At 43.2% G+C, this 14,535-nt stretch overlaps 1 protein-coding gene across 3 annotated transcripts in view; it reads right to left on the bottom strand.

Moving 5' to 3' along the window:
• The window catches only part of LOC126483607 (dystroglycan 1), a 290,424-nt gene that overhangs the window by 53,856 nt on the left and 222,033 nt on the right, over positions 1 to 14,535 (bottom strand). For all 3 annotated transcript variants that reach the window (XM_050106644.1, XM_050106643.1, XM_050106642.1), the window contains exon 2: positions 2,286 to 2,610. In XM_050106644.1, the coding sequence (XP_049962601.1) occupies positions 2,286 to 2,582 (297 nt within the window). In that variant the 5' untranslated portion in view covers positions 2,583 to 2,610. The remainder of the gene's footprint in view (positions 1 to 2,285; positions 2,611 to 14,535) is intronic.

Genomic DNA, 14,535 nt, shown 5'->3' with positions numbered 1-14,535 from the left:
AACAACAGCGGACCTACCACACTTCCCTGGGGCACTCCAGATGATACCCTGTTCACAATATATTACTCTAAAATTTATGTTTTTGCCTAATATAATAATAATAATATTTATTACTATTATTATTATTATGGGCATTAGCTTTCCACGAATAATAATAATAATAATAATAATAATAATAATAATAACGCAATGCTCTGCCGAATGAGCTATCCCTGCACGGCTCACGAACTACTATAACAGCTGCAGTTCAACACCTCTCGTCTACGTTGTAAATTTCACAGTATTCAGTCCACCAAGGACCCGGAAGAAGTCTGTAATATAAAATCTTTAAGTTATGCTCCATAACTTTTATAAAAAAATTAAAAAATCTAAGTATGGACACCAGAAGGTAAGACCATTACGCCACAAAAGTTGAGCATTTTCAAAAGAGAGTACATGTCCCGGGTTACCTGCAGACACAGTTTTGCTCAGTACGGATAAGAGGTGCATCACAGCGTGGGAGTGAAACGGCACAGCAACTGGAAACGGACCCCGTAGTTGAAGTGCTTGAGCAAAACTTCTAAATACTGATGGTATATCGACCAACTGCAATGTCACGTCGAGTTCGTAATGAAATGTTGCCAACAGTTTGAGGATGGCCACATCAGCGTGGTCGATGCTGATGGAGAAGGTGGTTCGATGAACCCTCTGCCAGGCACTTAAATGTGATTTGCGGAGTTCAAATGGTTCAAATGGCTCTGAGCACTATGGGACTCAACTGCTGAGGTCATTAGTCCCCTAGAACTTAGAACTAGTTAAACCTAACTAACCTAAGGACATCACAAACATCCATGCCCGAGGCAGGATTCGAACCTGCGACCGTAGCGGTCTTGCGGTTTCAGACTGCAGTGCCTTTAACCGCACGGCCACTTCGGCCGGCATTTGCAGAGTATCCATGTAGATGTAGATAATGTGGTAGAGCACTTGCCCGCGAAAGGTAAAGGTCCCGAGTTCGAGTCTCGGTCCAGCACACACTTTTAATCTGCCAGGAAGTTACATATCAGCGCACACTCCGCTGCAGAGTGAAAATCTCATTCTGAAATAATAATAATAATAATAATAATAATAATTATTATTATTATTATTATTATTCGTGGTAAGCTAATGTCCCTCTACCACGACCCAAGAACATTTAGTACAACAAATTTAAGTGTAAGATACGCCATCTTTCTCCCTTAAACAGAGTAATTTTTAAGTTTGCAAATTACTCCTCAGACTTCTGGTACAGATTTTGCCTACTCGAAGTTCCCTGTAAAGCTATGATTTCAGCTATATTCCAATGATTATTTTCATCCTCACAGTCTATATTTCATGTGTGAGAATGTCAGCCGATTCAACCGAAGAAGACAAACTCATCTGAATTTCACTGATCATCGTCCTAATTCTACAGTTGGTTGCTGAGATCGCCCGCAATGTGGTAGCTCGCGGACTGGCGTACTTATTTGGAAACGTCAGTCCCTCTTAGACCGACGTCGGCCGACACTGGCCACCTCCGACCGACACCAGCCACCTCCGACCGACGTCGGCTGGCACTGAACAACTCCGACCGACATAGGCCGACACCGGCCACCTCCGACCGACACTGGCCACCTCCGACTGACGTCAGCCGGCACCGACCAACTCCGATCGACGTCAGCCGACACTGGCCACCTCCAACCGACACCGGCCGCCTCCGACCGACGTCGGCCAGCACGTCCGACCGACGTCGGCCACCACCTTCGACCGACGCCGGCCAACACCTCCGACCGACGTCGGCCATCTCCGACCGACGTCGGCCAGCACCTCCGACCGACGTCGGACACCTCCGACCGACGTCGGCCAGCACAGACCGACGTTGGCCAGCACCGACCAACTCCGATCGACGTCACCCGACACCGGCCACCTCCGACCGACATCAGCCACCTCCGACCGACGTCGGCTGGCACCGAACAACTCCGACCGACGTCGGACGACACGTATCACCTACGACTGATCTCGGTCAATATTGGCCGTTTCCGACCACCATCGGCTGACACTAGCTGTGTTCGACTGGTCGATATTGGCCATCTTCAACCGATGTCGGTTGTCGGAAGACTCCACCGATCTCGGTACCACTGTGAACGCAGCCTAAGCCTCTTGTAGGTCACGTATCTCTTGATCCACACTCGACGATCACACGCCCGCGTGAAGCCGAGCCGGGTAAAAGTGAGCGATGTGAAGTGGGCGCCGCTTCGTTACGCCGATGCAGTCCCCTGTCCAGTACTCACGTCGTATCGGTCGACGGCGCCGGAGAAGGCGTCTGCAGGGATGTCTATCTGCAGCAGGCGGCCCGCGACGGCGAGGCGGTCGGGCACTCCCCACTGTCGCCGCAGCGGGCCGTCGGGCGCGGGAGGCGGGGCGCCCTCCTCTGGCTCGAAGGCGAAGTCCTCCTCAGAGGGCGAGGAGGGGGCGGAGGAGGAGGACGAAGAAGTGGGGACGGTGGCGGCCGTCGTGGCCACCAGGAGGAAGATGAGCAGGGGGCAGTGGCCGGAGAGCGGCCGTGGGCGGGTGCGCGGCGCCGCCATCACGAACACTCGCGCATGGGCCGGCCGCCTGCCAACACACAAAAACACACCGCGGGCTCAGTGAAAAGTACCACCACTTCTCATTTTGCTGCAAAAGAAAAACATATTCAACCTGGAAACATCAGATAATTACTCTGCATTTGTAAAACATCTAAGGTAACATATTATGTGAGGTTTCGGGATTGCAGCCGGATCATGTTGACTTCTTGTGGCGGACACGCACTTGAAGGTGACTAGACGGGTGCCAGCCGAAATATTGTGGCAAGAAGTCAACATGATCGGGCTGCACTCCCGAAACCTAACAGAATGTTCAGTACGCTGGGAAAGCTTCAAGAATCACATCTAAGGTAACGTGTTCACTTCTCTAACACCAGGAGAATAGCAGCTCTGTTGTTCAAGAGCCAGTATAGACATTTTGGGCCGTCCGGCTGCGTATGCAAAAGTCATATTGTTAATTGCAACAGTACATAAATTAGTATGTTAAGAGGCCAAAATAGCGTAGCTATAGCAAGGGCGCGATACATAGGTCGCCTGCCCCCTAACACTGATCGTTAAAAGTCGGCACAATTCGAAACACTTCGTGGCTACTGTTCTCTGTTTCAGTTTCCTGCCACTCTGAGCGACGCCATAGTATTTTAGTTGCCTTACGAAGTTTTGTTGTGTTCTCCGTGTGAGCGGACGAGTAACAGGTTAATAACAGTAACTCTACTTATATACGAATGCACTACTGAATGTGAGAGACAATCACAGATGTTTATTAAGTTTCTGACTATCACTTTTCTTCTAAAAAATGGCTCTGAGCACTATGGGGCTTAGCTTCTGAGGCCATCAGTACCCTGGAACTTAGAACTAATTAAACCTAACTAACATCACACACATCCATGCCCGAGGCAGGATTCGAACCTGCGACCGTAGCGGTGGCGCGGTTCCAGCATGTAGCGCCTAGAACCGCTCGGACACCCTGGCCGGCCCCTTTTCTTCAACTTATTGTGTAGCATTACAGCACTCTTAATTTAATACTTCTTGCTACTAATATCTACCGCTTTAGAACATAGCCGTCTCTATAGTGCGCACTGACGAATCCATGTTTCTTCTGTGTCAAAATTAATGAAGTAGCAGAGAATCGGTACAAGTCGCGCAAACCAGTCAGTTGTCGGTATGGAAGACAGACAATGAAACTTTCTCTGCCTCTCATCTCTAAACACCGCTGCGGCCACGCTATTTACCCTTCTGTCCCTGAGGTCAGCGGCCAGCTTTACTTAACTCACGGTCAAATTCACCAACGTCAATTAAAATTGAGAACTTCTTAATATATTGCTGTCTCTATAGCAACTTGTTGTTTACTGAGCGGGAAAACTACTCTCTTAGGAAGCTCTTAACGGGTAATGCTCACTTCACAACAATTCCCGCAGACATGTCGTCATCTTGACGTAACGCACGATATCGATGACCGCATGATCGGCTATTGACTTTGTAAAAAAGAAGAATATAATGTTACTGCTCCTCGATTAGGTCGTAGTAGTTTAAGGTGTCCTCTTAGGTTCCTGCCAAACCACATACTCGGAAATCTGTAAATATTTATTTCATACTTTGTCCTCAGATCAGACTGAATGTAAATAATATCGAATATTGCAGAACATACCTGTATTACATTCACGAGAATGTAAAAACACGTGTTAACAACGGTAATATGAAAAAAAACTTGGATGTAGCCGGCCGATGTGGCCGAGCGGTTCAAGGCGACACAGTCTGGAGCCGCGCGACCGCAGGTTCGAAACCTGCCTCGGGCATGGATGTGTGTGATGTCCTTAGGTTAGTTAGGTTTAAATAGTTGTAAGTCCTAGAGGACTGATGACCTCAGAAGTTAAGTCCCATAGTGCTCAGAGCCATTTGAACTTGCATGTAACGGGATGCAAACCAACAGCTTTCGACACCAGAAACCACGACGTTACTCACATGCTAGCACTTAACCCTGCGATGTTTAACTCCGGTCTTGGTCATCATCTTCTATCTTGCAGACTTGTATTTTTGACGCGTTATTAAGTGATACTTGTTGTGGTGTCTGTGTTATTAAGTGACATTTGATGATAATGGTGATGTGTTTCTGATAAACTTTCAATGCTCCGTTACACTGAAACGGCATACTGCAAATTACAAAACAAGTCTGTTTCATGTTTACTTTGTAAATTACTGATGATAACAACCCACTTCGAAGGGAGGACTCTTATATGAAAGCACTAACCGTCGATAAATCATTACGTGACATTTTATTATAGCAATAATTATAATAAATAATTCCAAGAATGAAGTGTTTTTGTAAATGTCCGGTAGGAGCGCATGAAATCTTGCGAGAGGCCTGTGACGAATACTAACGTAAGTCGATAGCCAATCATGCGGTCGTCGATTTTCTGTGTGACGTCAAAATGACGTCACGATTGCGGGAATTACTGCGAAACGAGCGTTACACGCTCTTAACGTCAGTTGACGTTTTTGGATTGGGCTGTTTTCTGCTAGATGCACGTTATAAAATACGGTGTGAGAATCGCGGACCGCACTGATATTTGATGTGGGCCGCAAGCAGCCCAAGAACCGCCTTTTTTACGACCACTGGACTAGACAGTAAAAAAATCTTGAAACATGTGGATAAAAAATCCTAGGTCAAGATCGATGAAACTCATTTATTTGGTAACTTGTTTCAGCTCATTGACGAATCAGCTTCAAATCTGAAACGGAAAACTGCACAACAGAAATGGACAATAGCATAATACATTTTATATTTAAACTTCCATTCTATGATACATGGCAATAAAAATTTTATTGGTCTAAGGCACTGCAGTCATGGACTGTGCGGCTGATCCTGGCGGAGGTTCGAGTCCTGCCTCGGGCATGGGTGTTTGTGTTTTTCCTTAAGATAATTTAGGTTAAGTAGTGTGTAAGCTTAGCGACTGACGACCTTAGCAGTTAAGTCCCATAAGATTTCACGCACATTCGAACATTTTTGAAAAATTTTATTATTTGATTCCGTGTATACCAGCCACCAGTCGTTACATTGCGTCATAATCTGTTCGGCTGAATCGCTCTTGTTGGCATGTACAAATTGAATTTTTTTGTATTGACTGTGACAATATAATGACATACAAAGTGATTTTGGTAGGCGATATACAGCTGTGATCTTACCTAAAGTAGGTCGTCGTGGTTGCGTACAGTCTATCACTAGCCATGTGTTAACAAGGAAGCAGCTGCAGGACGGTTGTCAGAGAACTAACCACAAATGCTGCGTTATTGCTACACGAAAGCGCTGTCAGATGGCGCTATCAGTCACCGAAGTTTTACAGAATCCTGCCTCTATAGTAACATACAGAATGGCAGCGTAACGAACTATGTTACATTTCTATTCAAATCTGTGTGAATTCCTAAGGGACCAAACTGCTGAGGTCATCGGTCCCTAGACTTACACACTACTTAGACTAACTTACGCTAAGGACAACACACACACACCCATGTCCGAGGGAGGACTCGAATCTGCGGCGGGAGGGACCGCGCGATTCGTGACATATGTTACATTTCTACAATCTGTAGTAATCTTATACCGAACATAGGCTATTTCTTAAGCAGTAACAACCAGAAAACCACTAAAAAGAAGCAAATAAAATGGTCATAGTTGAAAGTAGCACAATATTTAAGATACAGGAAAGTATTAACAGTGGCAATGATCTACAACTATTACACTGAATAATAAAGCGAGTAAATACTGTAACTCGAGGTGTAGGTGCCAGTTATAATCATCGAGATACGTGGTTTTCATTACACCAATGAATGAACAGATAACCTAAGTTCATACATGAACAGAATAGGGTACCACTTGATCACATGTGTAAAAGCACAAATTGAATGACTACATGTTCAAAGCCAAGAAGCGAAGATGTAAGCCATAGAGAAGAGATGCAGACCAAATGTAGCTAAAGATCTAAGTGCTGGGCACACGGTAATACATATAGTGAAGTAGCTCACAGCTAATAGCTGCATATATGGAGATTCAGCATAAATTATATGCATAAAAGCGTAATAATGTGACACCCACCTAACAGAGGTAAAAAGAACGTCAAATTGTATCGCAAAGTACATAAGTATAAAATAATCAATGGATACACTAGAATATATTGAGTGAAGGTTCTTCATATAAGAGAAGCAGTTATTGACACTAGTTATAATAGAGGCTCAACTCTGTAAAACTTCGTTTGCTGGAAGCGCCATCTGATACCGCTTTCGTGTAGCAATAATGTTACATATGTGATTAGTTCTCCGACCGCCGTCCTGCAGCAACTTGCTAGCTCCTGTAGTGTTGCGAGTTAGTCTTATGGCTGGCTAGTGATAGAGTATATGTAACTATGACGACCTACTTTAGGTAAGATCATAGCTGTATATCACCTAGCAAAAGCATTTTATATGTCTTTATATTGTCACAATCAATACAAAAAAAGTCAGTTTGTACATGCCAACAAGAGCGATCAGCCGAACAGATTATGACGTAATGTAATAACTGGTGGCTGGTATACACGGAATCAAATAATAAAATTTTTATTGCTATGTATCACAGAATGGAAGTTTAAATACAAAATATATTTCGCTATTGTTCATTTCTGTTGTGCAATTTTCTGTACTTTAGCACTGAAGACGGCTCGTCAATAAGCTGAAACTAGTTATCAAATAAGCGAGTTTTAGCGATCTTGACCTAGGATTTTTTTTATCTACATATTTTAACATAACAGTTCGCGTATCTTCCGATTTGGCAATGTCAAATAACAACAGAAAAAAATCTTAGTTTACCAGAAAATTATCGGATGCACGAAACCAAAGCAAAAACGAAAAATTTTTCGAGGACCAATGTGAACGTGGCCAACAAAACACCATTAATTTAATTTTATGGATTTCTGCAGCTACGCATGTGATTGTACTGAATACTTTCAGAGTATATTAAACAGAGCCTTCAAGCACTAATATTTGAGCGAGTGGTGCGGCGCAGTGTTAGCACAATGGACTTGAATTCGGGAGGACTACGGGTCAAACCCTCGTCCGACCATCCTGATTTAGGTTTTCCATGATTTCCCTAAATCGCTTCATGTTAATACCGAGAACGTTCCTTTGACAGGGCACGGCCGACTTTCTTCCCCATTCTCCCTAATCCGATGGGATCGATGACCTCGCTGTTTGGTTCCCTCTCCCAACCAACCAACACTTATATTTGTCTTTTATTACACTACACTACGCATTTCAGGACCTGTGGACACATTTTCAGGTTTATCTAGGTGGTTACATTAATTTTCTTGTCCCTGAGCTCTGATGATGCTTCAGAACAGTGTGCTTCTGTTTTCAGATGTTTAGGTGTTAACTTCCGGAAATCGTGGAAGAAGGAAACGAATGCCAATAAGAATGAGACAAAACGCGAAACTTAACCAGGTAACTATACCGCCATACGACTTCGCTTCGCTCAAGATGCACCTGTTTATCTGTAAATGACAAACTGTAACTATTTACAACGTACCACAGTGATGTAGAAAAAGTCAAAACGAACTATTCGTTGTAAGACACTTGCGGTCTATCGAGCCGTGAAAAAACCTCTAATTGGTCTACAAAGCTCCTAAGATACAGCGCATGGGCGCCGCGCAATATGTTGAATACCCTCTCGCCCTCACACGCAGCTAGCTTCCTTTAAATAGGCAGGTTAACCTTCCCTGTGAGGGTAATGGAAGAACAATGTCTTCTGAACGCGTTATGCCAAAAGTACGTACGTCTACAATTCGATCTAAACGTTATCCTATCAGAGACAATAATATCGTAGTAAGAAGGCAAGAGAAACAAAACGATTTAATTGTTAATTTTATGCAGTTAAAATTCACAAAATTGTGAGGTACACTGTACATAAACGACAGTTCTACAATTTGTAGATGCTCGATTAAGTCCATGGCATGACAGGACGAGCAGAATTCCAAAACATCACGCGGCGCTAGTCTGAAGTTGTTTCCCGACTTTGTAAACCACAAGTGCCTTAAATTGTTCGTCTCAGATTTCACTGCACCACTGTGTTCTCGTAAACAATTATCGTTCACACCCTGTAGATGTAAATAGTTTAACATATGATATACTAAACATTAACTACAGATGAGTATATACCTTCCTTTCCGGAGCTGAAGTTACACTGTATTTTGATATTTGTATGGTAGTTACATCTTTACCAGCTATGGCATGAAGAATAACTCTTTTCATTGTTCACAGCTATTATATTAAGAACAAGTCTCTAAAATAACTGAGATAATTGCGGGTAGCAAATTCTATATGTTTATTTTGACGGTGATTCACCTTCTTTTAGTTTCTGCGGATAGATCTAGATTCTTGTGGGTAGACTGGGTTCTTTTGCAAAACATTGACATGTCTGGGGATACACAATTTTCAACATAAGACAACATAGCGTCCAAGGATTTTTTACTCAGCTTATCTGGTAAGTTTCGCAGGTTTTATCTGTTATTCTCTTTTTCATTCGCTATGTTTTTTTTTTCGCCACCTATAAATTTAAAACTCTTCGCCCTCCTCGCTCAACAGAACAAAGTAACTGCATAGAAAAGCCGATGGTGGTGCCCACAAGGCTTGAAAAGCATCGTGTAAAGTAATAAAATACAAATATTATTCATTGGAGGCGTTGTTTCAAAAACTTTCAGTGTAATCACTGTTTACATTAACAGAAAAAATCGTCATCTCAACGGGTGATGATCAAAATACTGTCACAGAGCCTCCGTCCTCCCTCATTCTACCCGGATTCCGTGCAAATAACCGCTACCCAAAATGCAGACACACATAAACCCGTTCGGACCCAAACTATTCCAGTCACATCAATCATTTTCCAAAGTACTTCTCCTTCCCGCAGAACGTTACTCCTACTAATGCTCTGCGACCACTTTTACGAGTAACTGATTAGGCGTGACCCAGTACATCATTTGTTTTTCAGTGCCACTCGTTAATAGCTAAAGAAACTGCTCGTGTACTCGTTCGACAAGTTCTCTTCAGCGTGATGCAGTACGCCTTCTTTCAATTCGGGTGTGCGGCGTCTCGTTGGAGCTCCACAGCCACGCCTGCTGACGGTGAAGGTACCCTTTCTGGAAGCTGTTGCGTAATTATGGAGAAAAGGACATGCGACGGGGTCGGACGTTGTGGAGAACGATCTTGATAAAGGCGACGAGCAGCTGTTTCATTACTGTGAGCTTCGCCATATAGAAGGCCCATGTCGATGTATTCTGCAAACGTGCATTCAACCATATTACTCTAACACTCACAGACACGTAATGAGGTTCGAACCAGGTCAGAGAAGTAGGACACACGTTAAATGACATCAGCTGATCCGACGTAGTCATCCCCCACCATGACTACCCTGTTGTATAAATACCTAACAAACATATTTTCAAACGGCTGTAGCACGGAAACGGTAAGTTTATGGACATTGGTTCCTCTTCAAAATATTACGTACTCATTCCCCTCTACAACACCCTCTCTCTCTCTCTCTCTCTCTCTCTCTCTCTCTCTCTCTCACTCACTCACTCACTCACCGCAGACAGATACACAACAAATGACCTTGGAACAGAAAAGAGTCCCTGTTCACAAATTCTCTATACTGTCTACCACAACTTGGATTCCGAGAAAGATGTTTAGTGTTGATCTACAAGAGCACGAGGCATACTTGCCAGCACCGCTTATTCAGCTATCGACACAATTATCGGGCTTCGACTGCGGGTACTAATTGTTTATCATAGATACACAGCATTAATTACTGAAGGTTCCTTATTGAAAATATGGAGGAAAAAATCTCCAGAAACGTCTTTAAGAAACGTTTCCACAGCCGAAATAGACATCTAGAAAGTAAATAATATACACTGAAGGGTCAAAGAAACTGGTACACTTGCCTAACATCATGTGGGGTCCCCGCCAGCACGCAGAAGTGCCGCAACACGACATGACATGGACTCGTTTAATGACTGAAATAGTCCTGGAGGGAATTGACACCATGAATCCTGCCGGGCTGTCCATAAATCCGTAAGAGTACGAGAGGGGGGGGGGGGGGGGATATCTTCTCAATAGCGCGTTGCAAGGCATCCCAGATATGCTCAAAAATGTTATGTCTGTGGAGTTTGGTGGTGGCCAGCGGAAGTGTTTAAACTCAGAAGAGTGTTCCTGGAGCCACTCAGTAGCAATTCTGGACGTGTGGGGTGTCGCAATGTCCTGCTGGAATTGCCCAAATCCGCCGGAGGGCACAACGGACGTGAATGGATGCAGGCTATCAGACAGGACGCCTACGTACGTCAGAGTCGTATCTAGACGTATCAGGGGTCCCATATCACTCCAACTGCACACGCCCCACACCATTTACTGGGACTCCACCAACAGGCCCCTGCTGACATGCGGGGTCCATGGATTCATGAGGTTGTATCCATACCCGTACACATCCATCCGCTCGATACAATTTGAAACAAAGCTCGTCCCAGCAGGCAACATTTTTCCAGTCATCAATAGTCCAATGTCGGTGCTGACGGCCCCAGGCGAGGCGTAAAGCTTTGTGTCATGCAGTCATCAGGGGTATATGCTTGGGTCTTCGGCTCCGAAAGCCCATGTCGATTATGTTCCGTTGAATGGTTCGCACGCTGACGCTTGTTGATGGCCGCGCATCTGCAGCAATTTGCGGAAAGATTGCCCTTCTGTCACGTTGAACTATTCTCTTCAGTCGTCGTTGGTCCCGTTCTTGCAGAATACTTTTCCGGCCGCAGCGATGTCGAAGATTTGATGTTTTACCATATTCACGGTACACTCGTGAAATTGTCGTACGGAAAAATCCCCACTTCATCGCTACATCGGAGATGCTGTGTCCCATGGCTCGTGCGCCGACTATAACACCTGGTTCAAACTCACTTACATGTTGATAACCTGCCATTGTAGCATGAGTAAGCAATGTAACAATTGCGCCAGACACTTGTTGTCTTATATAGGCAATTAATCTTATATTTGCGCAGAACGAAATCCGTTCTCTTGAAGTGTCAAAAGATTGTAAAGTGACGATTGCAATCGAACGTGACATGATCTACGAAATTTTCCTATTCACAATTGATCCAAGTACATGCCAAAATAATTTGAGATTAAACAACACCGATTTCCAAGTCCATTAATTGTCCTAATCTAATTGCTTTTTACAATCATTCCTTATTTCAAGGTGTGTGTGTGTGTGTGTGTGTGTGTGTGTCACAGGCCTGTTGATTGATAGATTCCTTCATTCATCCACAAATGTCAAACGATGGTACCCTCCGCCATACATTATGCGGTGGCTTGCAGAGTACGTTTATAGATGTAGGACAATTCAAGGAGTGCAACAAGTAAGAAGTAGCTCTTATGATTTGTTTCTTCAAGCTGCGCTAACTTTCAACTAAAGCCTACCAGTAGACCTGCTCTTCTGACTTCTATTGCCCTCGAATAACCGTATTCGGAAGACTGAGCGTAATAACGACTATCACCTATTTCTGCGAAAGACTTTTTATGCCCTTAGTCACATGTGTTTCTGCATTTATGAACTGTTAAAAAAAATGGCTCTAAGCACTATGGGACTTGACATCTGATGTCATCGGTCCCCTAGACTTAGAACTACGTAAACCTAACTAACCTAAGGATATCACACACATCCATGCCCGAGGCAGGATTCGAACCTGCGACCATAGCAGCTGCGTGGTGCCGGACTGAAGCGCCTACAACCGCTCGGTCACAACGGTCGGCTTTATGAACTGTACTCTCTGAGTCGCTGTTCCTATTAAATGTCTTCATTCCTATTCGTTTTGATCACGTAACGTTAATGATTTGATGCTGGACAGTCTATCCATGGCACCATGCTCACGTACACACACCAAGAAAAGAAAAGCAATATAGGCATAACCAGTTCACATACCCCATTATTACTAGCACACTGACATATTCAACCTGTGCATTGCACGACTTAAATAAAAATATATAAACGCACTTTCGCTTAAAACTTCCACACTAAGAAGCCGTGGCCAATATATGAAACTATTCACTGACGTTTCGTCCCCAGTGGTGGGTGTAATGGTACTTGAATTACGTAACCATTATGGTACCTCACCTGAACCTCTCGATACCAGTAATATTCTACTGCATTTCTGTTAACTACTTAACATACTTCTGAGAAAACATTCAGATTTGATTTCACTTTTGATACATCGATATGTTTATATTGCAATGATATTATTCTTATGTGTTTCCTTTCTTTTGTCACTATGATCTTTGACGTACTTGTAACTCTGATTTTTGGGCGCGTAAGCGATTGTCAGTTAGTTGTTGAGTTGTTAGAGAGTCAGACCTTGAAAAGGTCAAGTCTTGGACGTCATGTTGCAAAGATGCATTTTGTAGTTGGCTTATAAAATGTGAGGAAGATGGTTTCAAGTATGTTTTGTATTGTGAAGTGATGTTTTGTGTTTACGTGATATTGCAATAAAAGCAATTTAAAGGAAGTGTAACTCAATTTCGGAGTGCTGATTATTTTTTTACATCACCATTGTCCAGCAAAAGTGTAATCTTTAAGAATTATTTGTGAAGCGCATCTACAAAACTTTTGAATATAGCAGAATAAAACCTAGGCCTCTTTGCATCCGAGCTTGGAATCATAACCACCTAGATTTTCAACGATTGAGCCATGATTTTACAACGAGATCAGCGTGGGAAACACAAAAAGATGAGTGCCTAGTTTTTTGATTATTACATCAAATGACTTTATTAATTGTGCTCTAATGACACCTGCCACATAATATGACTGTTGTTGCCCGAAAATGCAGTATTTAGTAGCGTGAGCAACACCACAATCGTTATTAAATGCTGACCTTTGTTGTGGTACGGTTGTTACATAGGGAAACAACAGATATAAATAAGAAGTCGCATCCAATTCAAGGACGACCGGAAATCACCCAGCTGTACAGGGGGCACTACCATTTGTTACGTGATTATCCGTGGCTGGTAACATCGTTCTCGATTAAAATTAATCGATCATTAGTCTCTTGGAGTAAATTCGGCATCCATATTTAATTTTACGTAACTCCCTTTTATTTTCTGTCAACAGTAACATAGTGTTTATGAATTTCGATTGTCTCTTTATACGAAAGCGCATGATAATGCGTAGTCTTAGCTAAAACACTAGTCTCACTGCATTTTATTTCATTGCCTCATTTCGTAAACATGTTTTGCTACAGACGTTTTGTCATTTTCTCCGAAGCGACAGTCCCTTTTAAGTTCGACTAAGCAAGTATTACTACTACTTTCCGTGGTTCCAATGTATACTTAAACATAACTACACCAAAGTTTATGCACAACGGATGTCGCTAGTGGATGACGTACATCCTTTGTAGTTCGTAGCATTATTTTATTTTCCTGATGGATTCAAAAATCGTTTGAATCTCATGCTTAGCCAAAACTATACCGACGCTTTCCGTAACCTTTGTAATAAAAGGAGAGAAAACTTTTCCTATGGCATGCGCTGTTCCTCATTAGTCCTGGAATCCTCTCCACTTCAATTCAGAGCTCGTTCCACTATGTCAGTGGAGTACCATTTTTCTTAAAAGCCGGCGTAAGTAACAGTTCTTCTCGGAAAGAAAACTGGGTCACATAATTTATTTGTCCTATCCAGTAAAGTTTTAATTTCATGTCTAGGGCGATGGTTGCGTATCTGTAGGTGTTGCTTTCCTGTACAATTTTGGCCCATAGTTCCGTCCGTCCGTTTGATTAATGATGACATAATAAAAAATTAAGTTGCCCGTTGCTCTTTCTCCAACGTAAAATTATTTTTGGGATGATAATATTAAGAAGTACCAGGAAGATATCCAGATCCTCTTCGTCGTGGGTTCATATTACAAAGACATCATCC

This window comes from Schistocerca serialis, chromosome 6 (assembly GCF_023864345.2).
Source record: "Schistocerca serialis cubense isolate TAMUIC-IGC-003099 chromosome 6, iqSchSeri2.2, whole genome shotgun sequence".
Classification (NCBI taxonomy): Eukaryota; Metazoa; Arthropoda; class Insecta; order Orthoptera; family Acrididae; genus Schistocerca; species Schistocerca serialis.
Note: the sequence above shows the minus strand (reverse complement) of the source record. Positions and strands in the feature narration are given on the sequence as shown.